The sequence below is a fragment of the Seriola aureovittata genome, chromosome 24 (genome assembly GCF_021018895.1).
Source record: "Seriola aureovittata isolate HTS-2021-v1 ecotype China chromosome 24, ASM2101889v1, whole genome shotgun sequence".
NCBI lineage: Eukaryota > Metazoa > Chordata > Actinopteri > Carangiformes > Carangidae > Seriola > Seriola aureovittata.
The window spans coordinates 3,029,566-3,049,262 of NC_079387.1; the positions used below are offsets into that span (position 1 = coordinate 3,029,566).

At 41.1% G+C, this 19,697-nt stretch overlaps 1 protein-coding gene across 11 annotated transcripts in view; it reads left to right on the forward strand.

Annotated features, from left to right (window-relative positions):
- Nucleotides 1-19,697, forward strand: part of tns1a (tensin 1a) — an 85,963-nt gene that overhangs the window by 43,196 nt on the left and 23,070 nt on the right. For 9 of the 11 annotated variants that reach the window (XR_008826741.1, XM_056370116.1, XM_056370107.1 and 6 more), the window contains 13 exons: nt 907-948; nt 6,727-6,776; nt 7,886-8,057; nt 8,314-8,364; nt 8,485-8,607; nt 9,175-9,239; nt 9,680-9,763; nt 12,587-12,699; nt 12,791-12,851; nt 12,973-13,048; nt 13,159-13,303; nt 14,105-14,170; nt 14,400-14,525. Coding sequence is in view for 10 of the 11 variants with exons in the window: in XM_056370107.1 (XP_056226082.1) it covers nt 907-948; nt 6,727-6,776; nt 7,886-8,057; nt 8,314-8,364; nt 8,485-8,607; nt 9,175-9,239; nt 9,680-9,763; nt 12,587-12,699; nt 12,791-12,851; nt 12,973-13,048; nt 13,159-13,303; nt 14,105-14,170; nt 14,400-14,525 (1,174 nt within the window). In the remaining variant the exon portion in view is untranslated. The remainder of the gene's footprint in view (nt 1-906; nt 949-6,726; nt 6,777-7,885; nt 8,058-8,313; nt 8,365-8,484; nt 8,608-9,174; nt 9,240-9,679; nt 9,764-12,586; nt 12,700-12,790; nt 12,852-12,972; nt 13,049-13,158; nt 13,304-14,104; nt 14,171-14,399; nt 14,526-19,697) is intronic. The other 2 variants (XM_056370108.1, XM_056370117.1) reach the window with 1 other exon arrangement.

Here is a 19,697-nt window from a genome sequence, read left to right on the forward strand (position 1 = left end):
GAGGCTTTCGGGATGCATTTAAATGCTACACCAAGAGACTGATACTGAGCTGCATTTTTATCCAGCTTTAAATAGAAGTTTTTCATTCACGTCCATAAATGCTGCATAATCAGCAAATGGTAGGTGGGTGAGTGAGTTTAAAAAATCGGCAGGAATAGCAATTTCATCATTCTCCTGATTTCTAATGTCAAACAAAAAGCAGTGCAGCCGGTCCTGTTTTATATTTGAAAGATTAACCACCAATGATATGACCAAGTTAGGAACATTCCAAGCTACTTTTCACTTATTTACTTTGGATGCCGGCCTTTTTAAATGACGGCTGCAGCTTGTTAAACAGCCCCCGGTTTTGTTTATAGAGCTCACATCAGCCTAAGACGCTGCACTTAACTCAGTTAAGAGATTTTCCTTAACACATGGATCCCTGTCAGTCTGTGTGGGTGTGTGTGTGTGTGTGTGTGTGTGTGGACACATTTCTGTCTCGGTCAAATACTTTCTTTCACTTTCAGCAACACACAAAGACTAATAGAGAGATTTAAATTGTAAAGCACTACACATACCTCTAAATCAACATGATGTTAATAAAGAATAATGTATAATAAGAGAGTATGTGTACTTTGTGTATGGAGGACAGAGAAAGTGTGTATAGCTCAGAGAGGAAGACATAGACAGTGTGTTTTCCTCAAGGTTAATAGAATGACTGTGTCTGGTGTGTCACCGACAGCCAGACAGGGGGAGAGAGAGAGAGAGAGAGAGAGAGAGAGAGAGAGAGAGAGAGGTCTATAAAACAAATAGTCTCTCCCTCTTCTCTCTCCTTCCCCTTCTCATCCTTTCGCTCACCATGTTGTTTCTTCCTCGGTGTGAGAGAAACAATGACTAACCCACTGACTGTCTGGCTTCTCTCTCCAGCCTCCCACTCCTCAGCTGCCATTAAAGCATGTAGATACACCGGTAAGTAACGCCTCTTCCTTCTAAGTGTTAATGCCAAGGAGACATGCTTAAAAGCTCTTCATTCATAAATGCTGTTATTGTTATTGCAACAAAGTGCTGGAATAACAATCCTTATATATGCTTTATGGCCAAATGTATATGGACACCCTCCACATACATTTGTGTACTTTTGGTCATGGTTTGGGTTAGTCCCGTTAGTTACACTTAAGGGAAATATCAATGCCACAACATACAATGTTTTAGACAGAAATGTGCTTCCAACTCTGTGGCAACAGTTTGGGGAAGACCCTTCCCTGTTCCAATAAGACAATCCCCCTGTGCACAAAGCCAGGTCCATAAAGAAGTGGTTTTCCCAGTTTGCGGTGGAGGAAAACAGAGTCCTGACTTTAACCCCAGCCAACACCTTTGGGATGACCTGGAACACTGACTGCAATCCAGCTCTTATCACCCACCATCAGTGGCCGACCTCAATAAGGCTCCTGTGGCTAAATGGGAGCAAATCCCTGCCGCCAGGTTTCCACAGTCTTGTGGAAAGAGGAGTGGAGGCTGTTAAAGCAGCAGATTAATGCTCAATCAAATATGAGTTTAATATTGAGTGTCCACATACTTTTGTACATATAGTATCATTAGACCAACTGGTGTTTCACCATCAAAAGTAATAATTGCCATTTCACTAATTATCCATCTTAAACGACTGACAACAATGACATAAAACATATCATCACATGCTGTTGTATCATTTTATTTTGATAAGAAAAACATCACAGGAAGTGATTCTTTTACACTTCAGTTTTGTTCTAAAAACGTTGCTACCTACTGTACAGATAAACCACCCTTCACAGTGTTTTACAGCACCACATCCTGTGTGTACAACCCACTGAGTCTAGAGTGTGTCACCAGAATAATTATAGGCTTCTTCGGTTTTTAATTCTTATCCATTAATACATAATTAGTTACTTGATAATTTCATAAGTAATTAAAGCTGTTGAGCTCTGACCCCAAACACAGCTCACGTCTGTTCCTGCAAACCGCAGAAGGTGGCAGCACCATGCAGTACATAACATACTTGACTAACCAATTAGAGCCTCTTCTGCTGCTGCTGCTGCTGCTGCTGCTGCTGCTCTGTTTGAGGGTTGAACCATATTTGATTTTTACACATTTTTAAATAGTTTTAATGAATTTGATATATAGACACATTACTGTGATGTAAATGTATTATTCAAGGACAACATAAGGATATTTTTAATTATGTTTTTTTTTTTGCATGTTTGTTTTTCATGCATCATCTGAATGCGAATTGAATTTCTTAAATTCATCAATCTATTAATTGATCATGAATGAATTAACATTAACAATGAAAAATGCTCTTATTATTCTAGTGGCACACTCCAGAGTCCGTACAACCAGGTGGCCTGAGCTAAATGATTTAACCCTCTCTCTGTTCTGTGCCAGTCTAAAGAAATATTTGGTACATACCTTGCAAAATGAGAAAAGCTGCCCTGACATCTGTTTTTGTTAGCTCACTGCAAATTACGCCTCCTCTGTGCCAGGAGTCGCTGCCAAGGCCTGGCCTGAAACTAAGCATGCATGTTTAGCTTGACATTGCTAAACCATGAAGGGTGCAGGGAGAGGCGGTGGGTTTCCAAGAAGGCATGATTCCAAAAAAATAAGAGAGGAGAGAACCACTGCTAATGCAAAAAGAAAACAGTTTATTCAAGCCAACAGTCACAAAGGCAAAGATTTGTTAGCTTGTTTCAAATGTTTTTTGAATACACGGCTCCCAAGTCTTTATTTTTCTTTTCATGAAACCAGAAGCAACATATTTACAAAAGATGAAAGCAGCACTGATGTCTCGCATCCCTGTTTTTTCTCCTCTCCCTTCTGTGAATCACAACAATGAGTAATGAGTGTTTGCATCGGTCGTCGTCTGAATGTTTACTTCGGTGATGACTCAGAATCAGATTATTAACACAGATCGGTCCTTGACACAAGCTTGTATGGAGATTAATTCATATTCGGTGCGTTCCCAGAGAAAAACAGAAGACACATGATGAGACAACGTGATGAGTTTGGGTAGAGTTCACAGAAAATTAATGGCAGACGAGAAGGTGCGTGGGATTGGGATGATTTCTTCATTAATAGAGAGGGGGTCTTAAATCAAAGGCGATAAAAAAATTTGGACATTTTATATATTATTACAGCATGTTAAAGGACTATTCCACCAAAAACCTGTGCGTGTAGCTGTCTGCTCTCCATCCATATGCATGGGTTCATGGGAAATGTGGGTGGAATCATGAGAACGACTAGCGCTAAAAATACAGAGAGAGAAGCTACTAGTTGTCTTGACCAGAGTCTTGTTTTTTACTGTAATTTTGGAAGTTTTTTTACAAATAATTTGACAAGGACACATTGGTGTTTGGGAGTAAATACACATAGACACGGCCCCTCAGCTGAGGTCATGATCCTGATCTTTCATCCGAATGTTTTGTTTAACCAAAAAAAAGCTTTGTTGTGTGGTTGTTACCTTTTATCAAAGCATTCTTTGCGTTATCCCATCATATCGTGTTTCTTTGGTTCCAAGTGAAATGGAGATCTTGTCTTTTGGCTTGATTTTAAAGGAAATCATTTGTTTTCTTATTGTGTTATCCTGGCATCCTCTGCTTTCTGCTTTGATGCTTAAATTATGGAATCATCATCATATGGGCTTTACCATATATATGGGCATTTGTGTGTGTGGGTGTGTGGTGTATGGACACGGGGGGGGGGGGGGGGGGGGGGGGGGGGGACTAACCCAATCTTTATTGGGTTAGTCCATATAGGATTCATATATGGTGGTTTTTAAATCAAAACACCCCATCATGACTATAACTGAGTCGGTGTGGGGCCTGTTCGGGGTCATCCAAGTGCACTATGGGGATTTTTGTGAATCAGTTAATGCCTCAAGGGAGGACAGAGAGTGGCTGGATACACTCATGTAAGTTGAGCAGCTACAATTTCACAACAGTTTTAATGATCAATTTTATTACTTGAACCAAAAGGGAATATTAAAAGTATTTTCATTCCATGTTTTATGCTTTGATAACTTTTCGCTTCAGTCACTAGATTCTTGAGGGTAATAAAGGTCAAACACATGTGCAGCAGACAAAAAACATATACTGTATATTCACATAGGAACCACACAGAACACAAACACAGGGCTTGAGAAAAAAGAAAAGGGGGGGAGTCAGAAATAATGAGAGATAATGAGACCGAGGGAGGAGTAGTTCCAGAGAGAACAAAGTGGGTGGGAGGGAGAGGACAAGAGAAAGAAGGGAGAAGGCAGTCGAAAGGGAAACGAGAGAGGGAAGATGCATCATGATATATTACATAATTGCTCATGAAGCATCTTTTCTCTCATGATGGCACAGTGGGAACTTCTCGTTGTAGCGCTAGGCGATTAAGGCCGCGGTGACCTGGATGATGCTCTGTGATTTAAAAACATGAAATTGGTTTAGTTGGAAGTAGTTATTGTGCCAAAACATGCCTCTGGGCAGCTCCATCCGAAGGCGTTTTGCCCACCTGCGTTCATCCTGGAGGTGGAGCACTGGGTACCTGTTCAAGGTAGGCTACTGTCGCACAGGAAGTCCAAAAGCCACAGTTTTTTTTTTCTTTTTGTAGCTTGTCCTTTAGTAGCTGTTGTGGAGCTTTCAGTCATATCATATGATCTTCCTCAGCAGATGGATTTGTCATTTTTCATGAAATGTTATCTAGCCATATGTCTTTAAGATTATAGTTGACATTATTCAATATTTTCTTATTGGCAAGAAATGCCTGAATGCCCAAAGCATTAGTCTAATATTTACAGTCTTCTCCACCTTTACTGTGGCACTCATGCAATGTTCGTGTCATGCTGGATAAATGGTAGAGGTACCTGTGAATATTCATGTTTGTAGATAACTCTAATAGTTGATTGCAGATCTGGTCATGTGAGGGACAAAAATGCCATTAATTGCCTTGATTTGGCTGACGTGAGGCATCCACTTCTCTTTGGTGCCAAGTCAGTTATCAAAAAAAAAAATTGGAGTTTCCTAGTCGTAATTAAACTGCAATGTTGACATGAACATTTACAGTTTGGATAACCAGTAGGGACTGTTTTCAGTCGCGGATTAATACACATTTATTGCACCAGTGAGTATCTTCATGATGTACAGTATGTGTGATTGACTCCAAACACACCGCAGTGCCTATGTTCATGGTAATAAAGGAACATGTCACTCGGTGCAGTGATGTGGCTCAGTGATGTGAGTTTAATAGTTTTTGGATGACAATGGAGTCTGTGGCACAGAGGAATAAACTGCATCATGCTTTGGCAGGAAATATGTGAGAATGGTACATTTATTGTTGGTTCTGTCCTTTCCATTGGATTTTCTTTTTGACAATGAGAACCAGTCTTTTATTGTAAAACCCAGCTTTCTCGTGTGAAAAAGTGCATTTTAAATGGACAGACACTGTAGCTAGACTACATTACATGCTGCATTGATTTTCATGAGGCGTTCATGCACCCATGTCGCTACAAGACAACAGATTGTCCCCGCGATGTGAAATGTACCGGCGTAACACCCCCGAAGCCCCATGCGAACAGGCTGTTTCATTTTGCAAACACTAACGTCCGCGGTCCGCCTGGCATCTGGTTCCTGTCAAATCACAGAGAATTATGCTTCCCATTTTGGCTCTTGGGGGTGGGATTAGCTTCATCTGGGAGAAGCCGCTGGGCAGCAACATGGAGAGCTCTGTGCTGTGTGTTTAACCTTCTGCGATGATTAGAGACCCTTCTTGCCAACATCTCTGTTTAACCACTTGACCGGTAAAGCTGAACGCTCACTCTTCATGACGTTGTGGGAAAAAAGTCTAAAATCTCACAGATGATGCCTGTGAAGATAAATTTTAGCTGCTAGTTCTATCTTTTTGGGTGCCTTCATCTTTTTTGATGGCAGCTGACTTCATACAGGCATGCCCCCCCCCCCCCCCCGGCCCCGCAAACAGTAAAAGGAAGAGCCAACTCCAGCATCTATTATGCAGCGATTCCTCGACAGTACATATTTAGTAACGTTTTCCCTCCGCAGTCCTGTCACAGTAAAACAACCTGACTTCACCTCTTTCCTCAGTAAATAACTAGATTCAAGACAAGATAATTAAAGTGTGCTGAAGTCCTGACGAGACCTGAGTCAGGATGGTTTTCTCCTGGAAGACACTGATGTATTGTGGTTTTTTTTTCTTCTTCTTCTCCTTAATCGCTTCCTTATCCTTCTGTTACATTTACTTCTCCTGCTTCCTATCATTTCTTTGTTTCTCTCTCCTTCTCTTTCTTCATCATTTTCAGCATTCCTTCTTGCTCTTCCTTTTCTTTTGTTCCCTCTCCTCTTCATCATCCTCTTTTCTTTTTTGCTCATCCTTACACTCGTCCTTCTCTCCAAACTTCTTCATCTTCTTCTCCTGCTCCTTCTCCTACTCCTTATTCTTCTCTTCATTTTTTCCTCCTCCTGCTCCTTCTCTTTGTTTTATCTTGCTCTATCTCTTCTCTCTTTCTTTCTCTTTCTCCAAAACAGCTTCAGTTTTGCTTCTTGTGATCTGACTTTTCTGTAATTTGTTATGTCAGATTGTAATTCAGTAAAATCATCATCATTACCAGATGGCTTATGAATCATTTTCTCCCTCCCTCCTCCTCCCTCTCTCCCCCACCCTCTGCATATATGTGTGTGTGTGTGTGTGTTTGTGCATGTGTGTGTGTGTGCTCTCCAGGGATCTACGAGGTCCTGCAAGAGCGTCGAGATAAGGCGAAAGCAGTCACGGTAAGACTCGTGTTATATGCAGGTGCACAGTGAGTTGATATAGAATAAATTTAAGAATAGATTATTTTCCCTCCATAATCCATTGTGATCTCCAACTCAATTTTACGATGAACATCACATAACGATTATTTGGCCTTTTTTCTCGGAATGTAAATTCTCATTCCACACTCTTTGTTTTCTGTTATTCTTCAAACACGGTTATTTCTCATGCGGGGCTTTACTGTATGCTCACCACCCAATAAACCTGATTACCGTTTGGCCAGTGAAATAGATTATAGTGATAATACAGTATAATAATAATATCAGCAGAGGTCATGTCAACAGTCAGTCAAGGATTGTAAACCTTTTCCTCTCCAAGAAATATGAGAGTGAGCTGCAGGAGTTTACTTTTGATCAAGGGGATGTTTGTGATGAACTGAGTTTTAGAAGTGTTCTCACAGCTGCTGTAAAGAAGTGCTGTGTGAAGATGATGATCTCTGAAAATTGGAGAGCAGTTTGGAGTGAACAAAGCTGATGATCAAGATGCTTATGTTGAGTTAATATGGGAAGACAGTCCAGTGTTTAGAAGGTAAAAAGGTCAAAGCCTCCATCCCATGGTTGTGTCCCGAAAAAAAAAAATGTTTCTTAGTATTGATCCAAGTTTGCAGAAAACATCCACAAGGTTACATACGGCCAAAAAGTGACATGCCTACTAGCAGTGTATCTGCTTGTTATAGTCATTTAAATGCATGAACAATCAATAATAGTACAGTGCAGCCTATATAAAACCGTTTCTGAAGTTTATTTATAAGTTGCAGTCAGTGAGAGGTGTGTGGTTTTAATTTTGTATAGCCTTCAAAACAATATTAAGATCTTTATGAAAAATTCATGCAAAGTGAAGAGTAGAGTGTTCCAGTTTGGTTACATAACACACACCTTTTCCTATGCAAACCTTCATGAAATCAGGACCTCGGTATTTTGTTCAAGGAGAGCAGGGTAGATGTTCGCCAACAAAAAGTTTGAACCTCAGCTGTGCGGTTGAGAGATGCTCAGTTCGACCGTGAAGCTATCCCCCCACTGGGATACAAAAGCACCAGATAAACACGTCTTGCTCCCTCTGCCTTTTCCAGGAGTCAGAGTGTGGTTCAGGCCATGGAGGAGAGCTATGAGGTGGACCTGGTCTACATCACGGAGAGGATCATCTCCGTCTCTTTCCCCGCCGCCGCCGAGGAGCACAGCTACACCACCCACCTCAAGGAGGTGGCGACGATGCTGCGGTCCAAACACGGCGAACATTATCTGGTGAGATACCCCCCCCCCCCTCTCTTTCTCTGAATCCAGGACTGTTCACTCATATCACTTCTTGTGTTTCCTGTTTACTCAACTTTGTCCTTTGATTTTGGTCAGTGCAGAAATTTCAGTGATTCTTTTCACTGCACAAATGTGACTTTGTTGTGATATTTCTTCTTTAACAATAAAAAACCTAAAAATACATTTTGAATATCACATGTGCATTAGTACTTTGATATATTCATATTTGGTCTCTATCTGATTTCAGATGCTCAACCTGAGCGAGCAGAGGAACGACATATCAAAGTTGAACCACAAGGTAAACACACAGGCATATATATTAGATAACCTCATGTTTTAGAGGAATGAAACCACAAAGATGAAAAGTGAAACCTCCTTCTGGTCTGAATAAAACCCCGAACCCTCTCAACCCCCCCAGGTTCTGGAGTTTGGCTGGCCAGACCACCATGCACCAGCGCTGGACAAAATCTGCAGCATGTGCAAGGCCATCGACACGTGGCTCAATGGAGACCCACGTAACGTGGTTGTATTACACAACAAGGTAAAGCAGCAACACGACTGTCCAGAACATGAACGGAAAAAAAAACATCTGTTATTATCAAGGAATTATTGCCTATCTCCCAAAATGTTGAACTACTCCTTTAAATGTGAAACCTATGGATATATTTGTATTGTATGTTCTGTGGCTGCTGATCTCATGAACTCAACATAAATTCTTGTAGTTATTCAATTCTCATGGTTATACAATCCATTCTCTTTTGTTTAAACATACATAACTTTACAGTATTTGCACATGCTACCCAGATGAAGCAGAAAAAGCAGAAATGAAAACATTTTCTCACTCTAAACACGCAGAGTGATCAAACATTATTTCATGTGATTTATGTTTCTTCCAGCTTTTTGGGTTTTCAATGTAAATCAAGCAGCTTGCTGACCAGTCCATCACTTCTGAGGATTTATTTGTTCCTCCGTTTCTTGATATTTATGAAAAAAATCTTTGATCTCTTTGAAATAAGTCCTGTGTCAAATAAACCTTTCAATAATCCACAGTCAAACTTCAATCATATTGCTGACAAAGTTTCTCCTCTCCTCTGTTTCTGTGTCACAGGGGAACCGAGGTCGAACGGGGGTGGTGGTGGCTGCGTACATGCACTACAGCAACATATCTGCAAGGTATCAAAGATGTCACGATAAGTAGACAGACTAAAACATGGTGAAGATTTGTGCCTGTCGATTTTGAGCAAGTGGAATTTAAATCCACTTTAAATCTCCTCTTCACAAGGTTTTGTGAGGACAGGAGTGCCAATCCATCACCTCAAGGTCTGGGACCAGAGCAGTCTTGAAAATGAAATACTGATGTGATTATTATGGCAAAACACAGAGTCCGGGTCAGCTTATTTTTCTGGCTCTGTGAGAAGAAGCGCTCCAACAATGTCATCATTCTTTAATGCAACCAGATGTTAATAGGTGGGATGGAGCCAGGAGGATTTAAAGCTGTTTTGTAAATGGTGAAGTTCCAGGGGGGTATTTCGAATATACAAGCAGTTGTTGATACGTTGTAATTTGTGGAACAACAAACTATAACAATGTCCTTCTCATTTTGTGTCATGCAGTGCTGACCAGGCGTTGGACAGGTTTGCCATGAGGCGCTTCTACGAGGACAAAGCACTTCCTGTGGGGCAGCCATCGCAGAAAAGGTTAGTTATTATTAGTGCAAAATACGGTGTTTTTTAATCATTCCGAAAGATTTATAGAATAAGTAGAAGAAGTCCTGACCCCCATAGTTACTTTCACTACACCTTAATGTACCTGCACATAATGATTTAGTAAGAAGCACTACTTGGCCTTGGACGTATCTCTCCTACTGTAGGTACTGAGCTAGTTAGCTGAGCTTTTGCAGCTCATGTAAGAGAAGATAAATATTCTTGGTTTTGGAGAAGAAGAAGAACCCAACAAACTGTTAATATACAGGGTATCACTCTTACGTGCCCCATGCCATCAGGCCCGCCTGCCTAGTTACGCCTCCGAAGCTAAGCTTGGACAATCAACAAACTGACTGATCAGTGTTGTGGCGCAGCTCCATCTTTCCCATTTAGCTTTAGAAACATTTTGCAGAGGAAATTCTTTCCCTTTTTTCTTGTTTATCTCCAATTTACTTTTAATTGGGATAATTGTGAGTAAATGTCATGGCACTGGGAGAAGTAATCTGTCTTGTCTGTCTGAGGGATTTCACTGGTGTCTCTGGGGAGGCTGCGGGGCTTAGTGGCAGTTCATTCCTGTCTTTTAAGCGTATCAGAGCATATTTTCCTCCAGTTCTTCTCCACATTTAGCAGTGAGTGTTTGGAGATAATGTGCTTTCCATGAATAGAGAGCAAAACAGCCAAGTGAAACAAATCGAGAGTGGTTTAAAGCTATTTAAACAATTCCTTATTATTTTGAATGCAGCTCGCTCATGGGGACTGTCCATACCATATTATTACCCCCCTCTGCATTATTATAAGTCAACTTCTTAAAGGCTTGACCCATCACGTCTGCCTTCTTTACCTGGAGCGAGAGGATTCTTGATCCGAACAGGAAAAAGGTGACGGGGAATTAACAAAGAAACACAGGAAACACCAGGGGACTTAACACCACTTCATTTCAGCGAGTGAATTAGGCAGCCAGCCATTCTCTAACAGGTCTATAGGCTTCCCCTCTGCCCCGCTGCTATTTCCTGCTTCGGATATAATTATCCGTGCCCCAGGAGTCTGCCCGTATTATGGTCTGGAATGTGTGACATTAACATCAAGAGTAAAAGATGAGTTTGGCCTGCTGCTGCTATGAAAGCGTGTAAAAGTTTGGATTAGAGGTGTTATGTGTAGCATTTTAGCATCATGAAATCATTACCATGTTTGTTGTGAAATGGTTGTGTGCTACAGTGAACAGACTGGACCGTCACTGAGAGGATTGGCCGCCTTTTATGTCTCCCTTCTGTGTTTTTGTCACACAACAAAGCTGAATTAGTGTAAACTTTTAGTGTGACTGCTTTACAATGTCGCACTCGGGCCAGACGGTTCAAAGCCGAGCCGTTTAGCAAACTATTGCTTCTGTAAGGACACGTGTCTGATCATCATCCAAGTATTGATTGAAAAGATTTTTACCATCGCTTGAGGTTGAATTTCACTCCATTTTAATGAAGAACTTTTTTTTTTTGTATCAGTAACTTTGCTTTGAGGTACGCTCTCGTTCCCATGTGTCATTTCAGTAATGAGAGCAAGACTTTGGCGATTAGACTCCGCTGATATGAAGCACCTTCATCAAGCTTAGGCACATAAGAAGATAGTGGAAGAGATAGGACAGGATCGCCCAGAGTCTAGATACCTATACAGTAATTATGCTTGTTCTCATGGGAAGGTTCATTTACAATTTCAGCAGCTTCGCTCATTATATTTTATGAATATTTTAAGTTTATTCTGGGGCTTCCTTAGCTGCAATTACTGTTTGTGACAGAGTGTTTGTGTCTTCATTTTGAGCAGAACCTGACACAGCTTGCATACAATCATCATGGCTGTAGTTTTATTAAATCAATACGCATGTGTATATGTTCCAAAGGCTTCATGCGAAACCTTTAATATAGGATAATTTCTTGGTAAAAGACAGATCGCTATTACGTCTCATATCACACACAAACGTTCTGTAGCTACAAGCCCGGTCCTCCTTTCAGCGCTGCTTTCGTGGCGTGCCGGCTCAGTCTAATTGAATTTCACAGAGGCGAAACCATCTGGCCACTGACAGCCGAGCAAGGGGGGTGTCTGCATGTGGCGACCCCACGGTCAAGGTCACGTTTGGTACCATCATCATTATCATCATTTACAACCAGACCACACTAACTCAACAGACCCCCAACTGGCCTCTGTACACACCAGTTCACTCTGGCGGTTCCCGTAGTGGATAAAGGCTGATTTACAGTCGGATTGGAATTCAGTTGTGGCTGTGCTGGTGGAGCTGACGAGCGGGAAAGGTGAACCACACAGGAAGGGGGTTTATTAAGTGTGGATTTGGCGTGTAATCTAGCCAGAAGGTCCTGACATGCTAAGTGGTAAAATAGCTGTGTATGATCTTGTATCTCAGCAAGGATTCAACTGATTGCCATTAAATTTGCTGAAGATATTCATGTTCCCCAGAGGATGATTCCTGATGATCTTGCTGATCCCCTGACCATTATTCTACTGTAATAATTGGGTCAAAACTTCCCCTTGTTTAACAATTTATTCAAGTACAAGGTTTCTCTAAAATGCATGCTTGAAGAGAGGTAATAAAGATGTGTAACTGCCAGATTGCTATGAAATTTACTGGGCACATTGTATCCCTAAATGCGCCGCTTTCAGGCCAAAATATCAATTTTGCACCCAAGTTATTTCATAAATTATTTGGCAAAGTGACCTGAAAGTTCGGGCACAAGTGATGCTGCCAAGGGGATAAAGTCCTGAGAGTAAGTATTTGACAACCGAAAGTCTTTGCTTCCTTTCCTTTGTCTGCAGGTATGTGCGATACTTCAACGGCCTCCTGTCCGGACACATAAAAATCAACAACAAGCCCCTGTTCCTGCATCATGTTATCATGCACGGCATACCCAACTTTGAGTCCAAAGGAGGTGAGTATCTTCCTCTGCCAAACTCTTACAGAAAGAAGTCTAAATTTTGCTTGAAAATGCTTCAACGTCCTCGTTTGTTTACCCCTCGCAGGCTGCCGTCCTTTCCTGAAGATCTACCAGGCAATGCAACCAGTCTATACGTCAGGAATATAGTATGAAAACTCTTATTCCAGTTCAGCGTGACTTGTGTTATAATCCAGGGCAAAGATGACCCTATGAGGAAACCAGTCATTGAGTTTTAACAGAAAATTGTTGTTGTTTTTTTTACCACAGCAACGTGCAAGGGGACAGCAACACCAGTATCTGCATCACTATCGAACCAGGCCTGCTTCTGAAGGGAGACATCTTGGTGAGATTTCAATAACAACACCAAACTTTCCTCTCTAATTTCTGCCTGATTGATACATCGACTGATATACTGATCTTTCATAACCACCCCCCCCGTTGTGCTCACCACAGCTGAAGTGTTACCACAAGAGGTACAGAAGCCCGATCAGAGATGTGGTGTTCAGGGTGCAGTTCCACACTTGCGCCATCCACGACCTGGGGGTTGTTTTCGGGAAGAATGAGCTGGACGAGACCTTCAAAGGTAACGGCTCTCCGGGTGGGTGTGTTTTTACAGTATTCTGTTTATGTCTGCGTTTGTGTGTTTGACAATGCTTCGTTATCCTTTTGTAAACGGAGGGGAAAAGACAGTATTTGTGTTTATATGCGAGCCTTGGCTAATGTGACAAGTTTATTAACATTCAAGACGAATGCAGATAACTGGGTGACACATAGGGCAGGGACATTCAACAGCACTCCTGCTTCACACACTTACAGTGCTGTTAGTGTGTGTATGGATCAAGTGTGTATTTCAAACACCTTCAAGTAACACTAGGATTTTTTTTCTTCTGTTGTTACTAAGTTTATCTGAAGAATATGTTTCGGTTCTCATTTATTTCTTGTAGCAAAGTTCTTGTGCCCTGCTACAGGAGCACACTGTTCCTCACTTTTATAGCAAACAGGGTCCTCTGGTGGTGAAGGCAGCTCAGTATTTACTTACAGTAAAATAAAGCAAAGGGAAATAATGGAAGAAAATGCAAAAGAGCTAATTATGATAAAGATCAGCTAGAGTTTCTTAAAGTGGTCAAGTTTTACAATAAACACTGATGTTTACTCTGCATACATTGTTTATATCTTGCAGTTTTTACATAGATTTTGCTACATTGAAATTGAAATGTTGACATTTTATCAGTGATTGTTGTTGATTTTTTTTTTTTAGACTTTGTTGTATGTTTCACCATAATGCTCAGTGTTGATTTAAACACATCATATATCATATCCACTGTGTTTGTGTGTATTTGTGTCTGTTGTTTTAAAATAAAAAATAAAAAACATCTTTATATTGTCTTTGTCTGTGCAGATGAGAGGTTTCCAGAGTACGGCAAGGTGGAGTTTGTCTTCTCATATGGACCGGAAAAAATCAGAGGTAATACATTTTTCTTTACTGAAAAGGGAAAAAATATTTTGATTTTAAAACTTGATAAGATACTTTGTCAGATCTAATGTATTGGCAAAAATGTTTTGTCAGGATAAATGTCACTTTTCCTAAATCGTGGCTTTCTGTGTCGGGAGTGACACTTGCTGTGCGCTCATCCATTTGAGCCAATACGTTCTGTGTGAGGACCCCATTACCCATCATGCCTTGTGTTCCTCAGGCCTCGGCCACCTGGAGAACGGGCCGAGCGTCTCTGTGGACTACAACACCCAGGACCCACTGATCCGCTGGGACTCGTATGATAACTTCACCCATCGCTGTGAGGACACTGCAGACGGCGAGCACGGTTTGTCCATGCACACACACACACACACAACACACACACACACACACACACACACACACACGCACACACACACACACACGCACAGAGTTTGATGGATAGGTTGTCTCCACTCATCCACAGTTACTAATAGAGACTTTCAGACTGGTGTTACTGCTTCAATGGTTTTATTTTTGTTTTGCTTTGATTGTATCTTGTAATATTCACAAAAAGAAACACAGATTCAACTTGAGTACACTGTCAATCAATATGGTTGAAACGACACAGCAAAAAGTTACCAGAACTTTTATTTTTGAAGGTTTTATAATACTAATACTAATAGTTAGAGTTCAGTAGCATGGAAGCAATGTGCTGGAGCTTCACAGACAATATTTGCTAATAGTAACATTTCAATTTCAAATTTCAAATAAACAAAAGCAAATACAGTTTTTCTCAATTCAGATGCCAGATACTCAGTTTCACTAATTCACAAACAAGTTCAATACACATCAGTCAAATTCCCCTGTCACCACAGATCGTGATTTTTCAGCTTTCACTCAGCACTCTCCTGAAGATCAGAAGCGTCTGTGTCTGTCTGCTCGTCACCCACCTATGCTGCTTTCCCTGAGCTGCACACACACACACACACACACACACACATACACACACACACACACACACACAACCTCCTCCCCCAACCTGTCAATTAGGCCTTTAAATAGCTGCTGCAGAAATAGGGGGGCGTCAGTCGCCCTGCTACTGGCGCTGCCCCCTCCCCAAGGGGGGTTGTAACCTGAAACACCACCGACCCCAAGTCTCACAACTGCCCAAACCCACCTCCAGCCACTGGCTTGCTCTTGCTTCTGTGCCAGAAGTTTAGGTAATTTAAAATTTGGGCTCCTTTTTAATGTGCTGTCTTCTTTCTGTTCAGTAATAGTGATCCACAGACTGTCTCCTCTTTTGGATCATTTTTTAGCCAATTATGCAAAGAGAAATCAGTTGCAGAAGACGCAGAAATTCCACTTTTTCACCACCAATAACATCACAGACTCAAGTAGACTGGTAAAGCTCAGTATCACTAACAGTGTTTCGATGAGCTTTGCAGCCCATGGCAACAACAGCCCGTTTGTAATATATCTTCGTCATCATCAGAGTGATACACATCATTTTTTATGTAGGCTTTTCTTTTAATTTGACAGTCATGGCACACTGCAGCACATTTTCCTGTCCCCACTCTGACTCTCAGTGCTCTGCTATTATTATCATTATACTATTATTACCTCCATACATGTATTAGCTTGTCCCCAGTATATGAATGAGTAATGGAAAGTGTCTCAGTGGGATCAGTAAACAGCAGACCATAACACATCATTACAAGATCATTTCTGGAATAAACTGAACGTCGCAAATTGATAACATCATAAAATATCCTGTTTTGGCGTTTTCAAGACAAAGTGTGGCCACTTAAGCTAACTGACAGTTTTGAAGAGTCCCTTGGATCCTCTCAGTGATGATGAGATTCATGATTACTGCTGTTAATCTGAGAAGTTTGCACAAACAGGAGGATGCACTGGCCCTCAGTTGAGTCAGGACTTGGCAGCCGTTGTGGTGCTGCATCCACTTTTATATAAGGGATTTTTTTATTTTTTTTTTTTTTTTTTATGGCTTTGCAAAGACCCATTTCATTTTTATGAACATCCCCAGAGAGCCGTTGCGGTAATTGCTGTGTTGCAAGAAGGTCAGTGGGAATCGCCAGGATTGCAAGTTTGATCCTAATTGAATGGGCAGCCGTGTTCTGAGCACTCAGCAGAAAAAACCTCTCGGCCAGTTTATTCATTTCTCTAATTGCGGCCTTCGCTCTTACGCTCGGACGTGACAATCTGACTGTTCACAGGGAGCTGGTGCTGGAACACGGTTTCTGTTTGTACAAGGACTGGACAGACAGGGGATGAAGAAGGTCGTGCTTGTTTTGGAAGATGCAACAATGAGATGATGATTAAGAAGTTTTATTAAACAGCATTTAAATTATGACAAAAAAGTGTAAAATACATATATGAGTTGGTAAACCGAGGTGACTGATAAGCTCCATGACAGAATGGCCTATTTTTACACACTACAGTACAGTGGACACTGATCACTCATCAGGTATCGTTAAAGGAATCCGGACTTGTTTATTTGCGCGGGTGTTAAACGAATGTTTCATCCTCAGTCGTTGATGTCTGAATAGGTCTGGGGCTCGCCCCGGCTCTTCCTGACTCCATTTTTAACACAGCGCCAGCGACCTTGGAAATCCAGCTGAGAGGACTCAACGAGAGATGGGTGTCTTAAAAAGGGTCTGCGGGATTAGGCAGCTTAGAGTTATGTGTGTTTCATACTGATGCACGCGCTGGGAGGGGGGGGGGCATCTTTAGCTTACTTTAAAAGAAGGAATTTGTGATGAGTGTTACACTTAAGCAGTTGTTAAGAACAACATTGTGAAGTGTGTGTGTGTGTAAAGGTATTTGTGTTTATAGTTTCAGTTGGTGATATACAGTATTTCTGCACTATATGGGGATGCATAGCCGTCCATGTCCATGCCTGGAAATTTTTGTACATTTGTTTAGACCTTTTTACGTGGTATGTGTGAGTGTGTGAGTGTGTGTGTGTGTGTGTGTGTGCAGTGCACCTTGTGTTTGTCGGCTTGCCTTTGCTCCACTAATAGCCCTGGGGTTCGGTGGCAGCTGTCGACCCGGAGGTCAGACCAGTCAAAAGGCCACTGTTTGGGCCACTGAGTAGCAACACAGCTGCAGCAATGCTATTAGCAAATCTGCTTTATAAAAATGACATGTTTATCATTTTAATATCAGAAAATTGTTGAATTCCAGGTTTTAGTGTGATGGCAAAGTCTGTTTTTGCCCGATGTCTGAAATACAGCTATATGGCATGAACCGAGATTGCTTTGTGGCAAAAAACAACAAAGACGGTGTTGTTGTTCCAGCGTAGACACAATGCCCCAATGCTTGCACTCACACTGGCAGAAAGTGTGCAAGGATGATAGAAATATCACTTCCAGGTTGTTTTAAAGAGAGAAGAGATGCAAGGAAAGACGGTGCAGTGGCATTTGGTATGAGAGAGAAATGAGCTTATTTGTGGTCATTAAACTAAAATTTCATGATTCAAAACACTATGCTGATATTTGCTAATGCTTCATGCAATCTTCATTGTATCACACGGATGTTTTTCAGGTTTCTAATTTGATAAAAATCTGTAAAACGTGCTCAGTAAGACATTAAATGAGCATTTAAACCCAGGTAATGTATACACAATACAATTTTCATTATTACACTGTGAAACAGGTAATATTCAAAGTTGCTGACTTGAATGTTCTGTTAGTGGATGCAGTGTGTGTTGTAGGAATGAAATGATCCCTTGAGTTCTGAAAAATGAGAATAACCACTAAACATGGTGTCTTGCCACAGGAGAATAAGTGTGTGTGTTCCAGTATGTGTGTGTGTGTGTGTGTGTGTGTGTGTGTGTGTGTGTGTGTGTGGTGTACAGTAGGGCAGCGGGCCCAGTGACAGCAGAGGCTGTCTTCGTCTTCCTTGTTTACCGCCCTCCTCCCATATTTGGCTGGGGCCGAGTCCTGAAACATGTCTGGAATAGCTAGAGACAGACAGAGACACAGAGGCAGTGAGACAGGCACAGAGAGGCCGAAAGAGACAGAGAAGTCCAAACTGTTTTGTTTTTTTTGTTTTTCTGAACAAAGAAGAAAAAGGAAAAAGAAGGAGAGAATAAGGAATGAAGTAAAGTTAAGGAGAGGAGAGCAGCACTGACTGGTGAGTAGCACTATGAAGCCTTGGGGTTACAACCAAAGATTAGAAACTTCTGTTGAGTTCAAATGGCCGTGTGAAGCTGCCTGTAACATACAGTGAATTGGAATTCGGTCAATTTGCATTTGAAAATGTGAAAAATATATATTTTACTTTTGCAGCAGACAAATAATTTCTCTGCAGATTTATTCAGCTTTTCCCTTTTAACACTCGCCGTTTTGGTCAGATAACATGACAGGAATACAACCTCTGGTCTGCAGACATGAAGAGTCTGTTTGTCTGTTTGTTGCGTTTCCATGTCAACATGGTTGCATCCTGTGTGTTTGGCACCTACAGTATATGGTATAAAATGAGTCATGGAGCGAGCAATTTGTGTGTGGAACATTTTATGAGCAGGCTGCAATTTGGGTTCACCAAAACTATGAGGGACTTTGGTTGGTAACTTCATGTGATTTCCAGAGCACTTGGACAGGGACATGGTGCGTGTGTAGCATTTGTTTTACAATCTGTTGTTTCGTTTCTTTTGCCAGTGGTTAAAGAACAAATGACCAGTGTTCAGTGAAGCTGGAAGTTGAAGATTGAGGACTTTATTGTTTTTGTTTATTTGTTAGTATTTAATGTACTTCTGTATTTTTTAATGGACGATCCAAAGTGAGACTTGATTGAAAAAAAAGGGCACTGTCTGCTGCAAATAACTAGATAGCAGGCAACTTAAGTAAATGTCTGAGTAAATATTAACCTTACAGATTGTCATTTGTTTGAAGTTGTTTTTTAGTTAGATATTGTTATAACTAATTTTAGGTTTCAACCAGCCCTCTATGCAGTAAAAACATGTTCATAAGTTGCCATAGACACACTGTATATAAAACATTTATCATACTTAGCATCAAATCTAGTGCAGTAGTTTTTTTAGTAGAGCAGAACAGAATTCAGTTTTTCTGAAGCATAACCTTCAGTAATGGATTTCAGGTATTTGAAAAGCAGCCTGTGTGTGTCTTGCATGAGCAGATAATGCTTCTCGTTAGGCCTCTTGCTGACAGCACAGTGAGCTTTAGCAGCAGGTTCAAATCCCAGCCCTGGAAACCCAGCTGAGCCAGCCCTCATCTCTTAATGCCTCTTTTCTCCTACTGTCTGTCTCGATGTCTCCATATGGCTTTCTTGCTGCCTCTCTGCCTCACTCTGCTTTTGTATTTTTGTATTTGCATATTATTGCTTTGAGTTAACACAGCCTCATTTCCAATTTCTGAAAGTGTCCTTGTCAAATCCCTTTTGAAAAAATTAAATAAGTTGACATAATTTGACATTTTAAGTTTTTTGAGTGTTGAAAGTTGTCCAGTGTCAAAGAATGCATTCATAAAATAGCCATATTCGCACATGAGTACAGTAT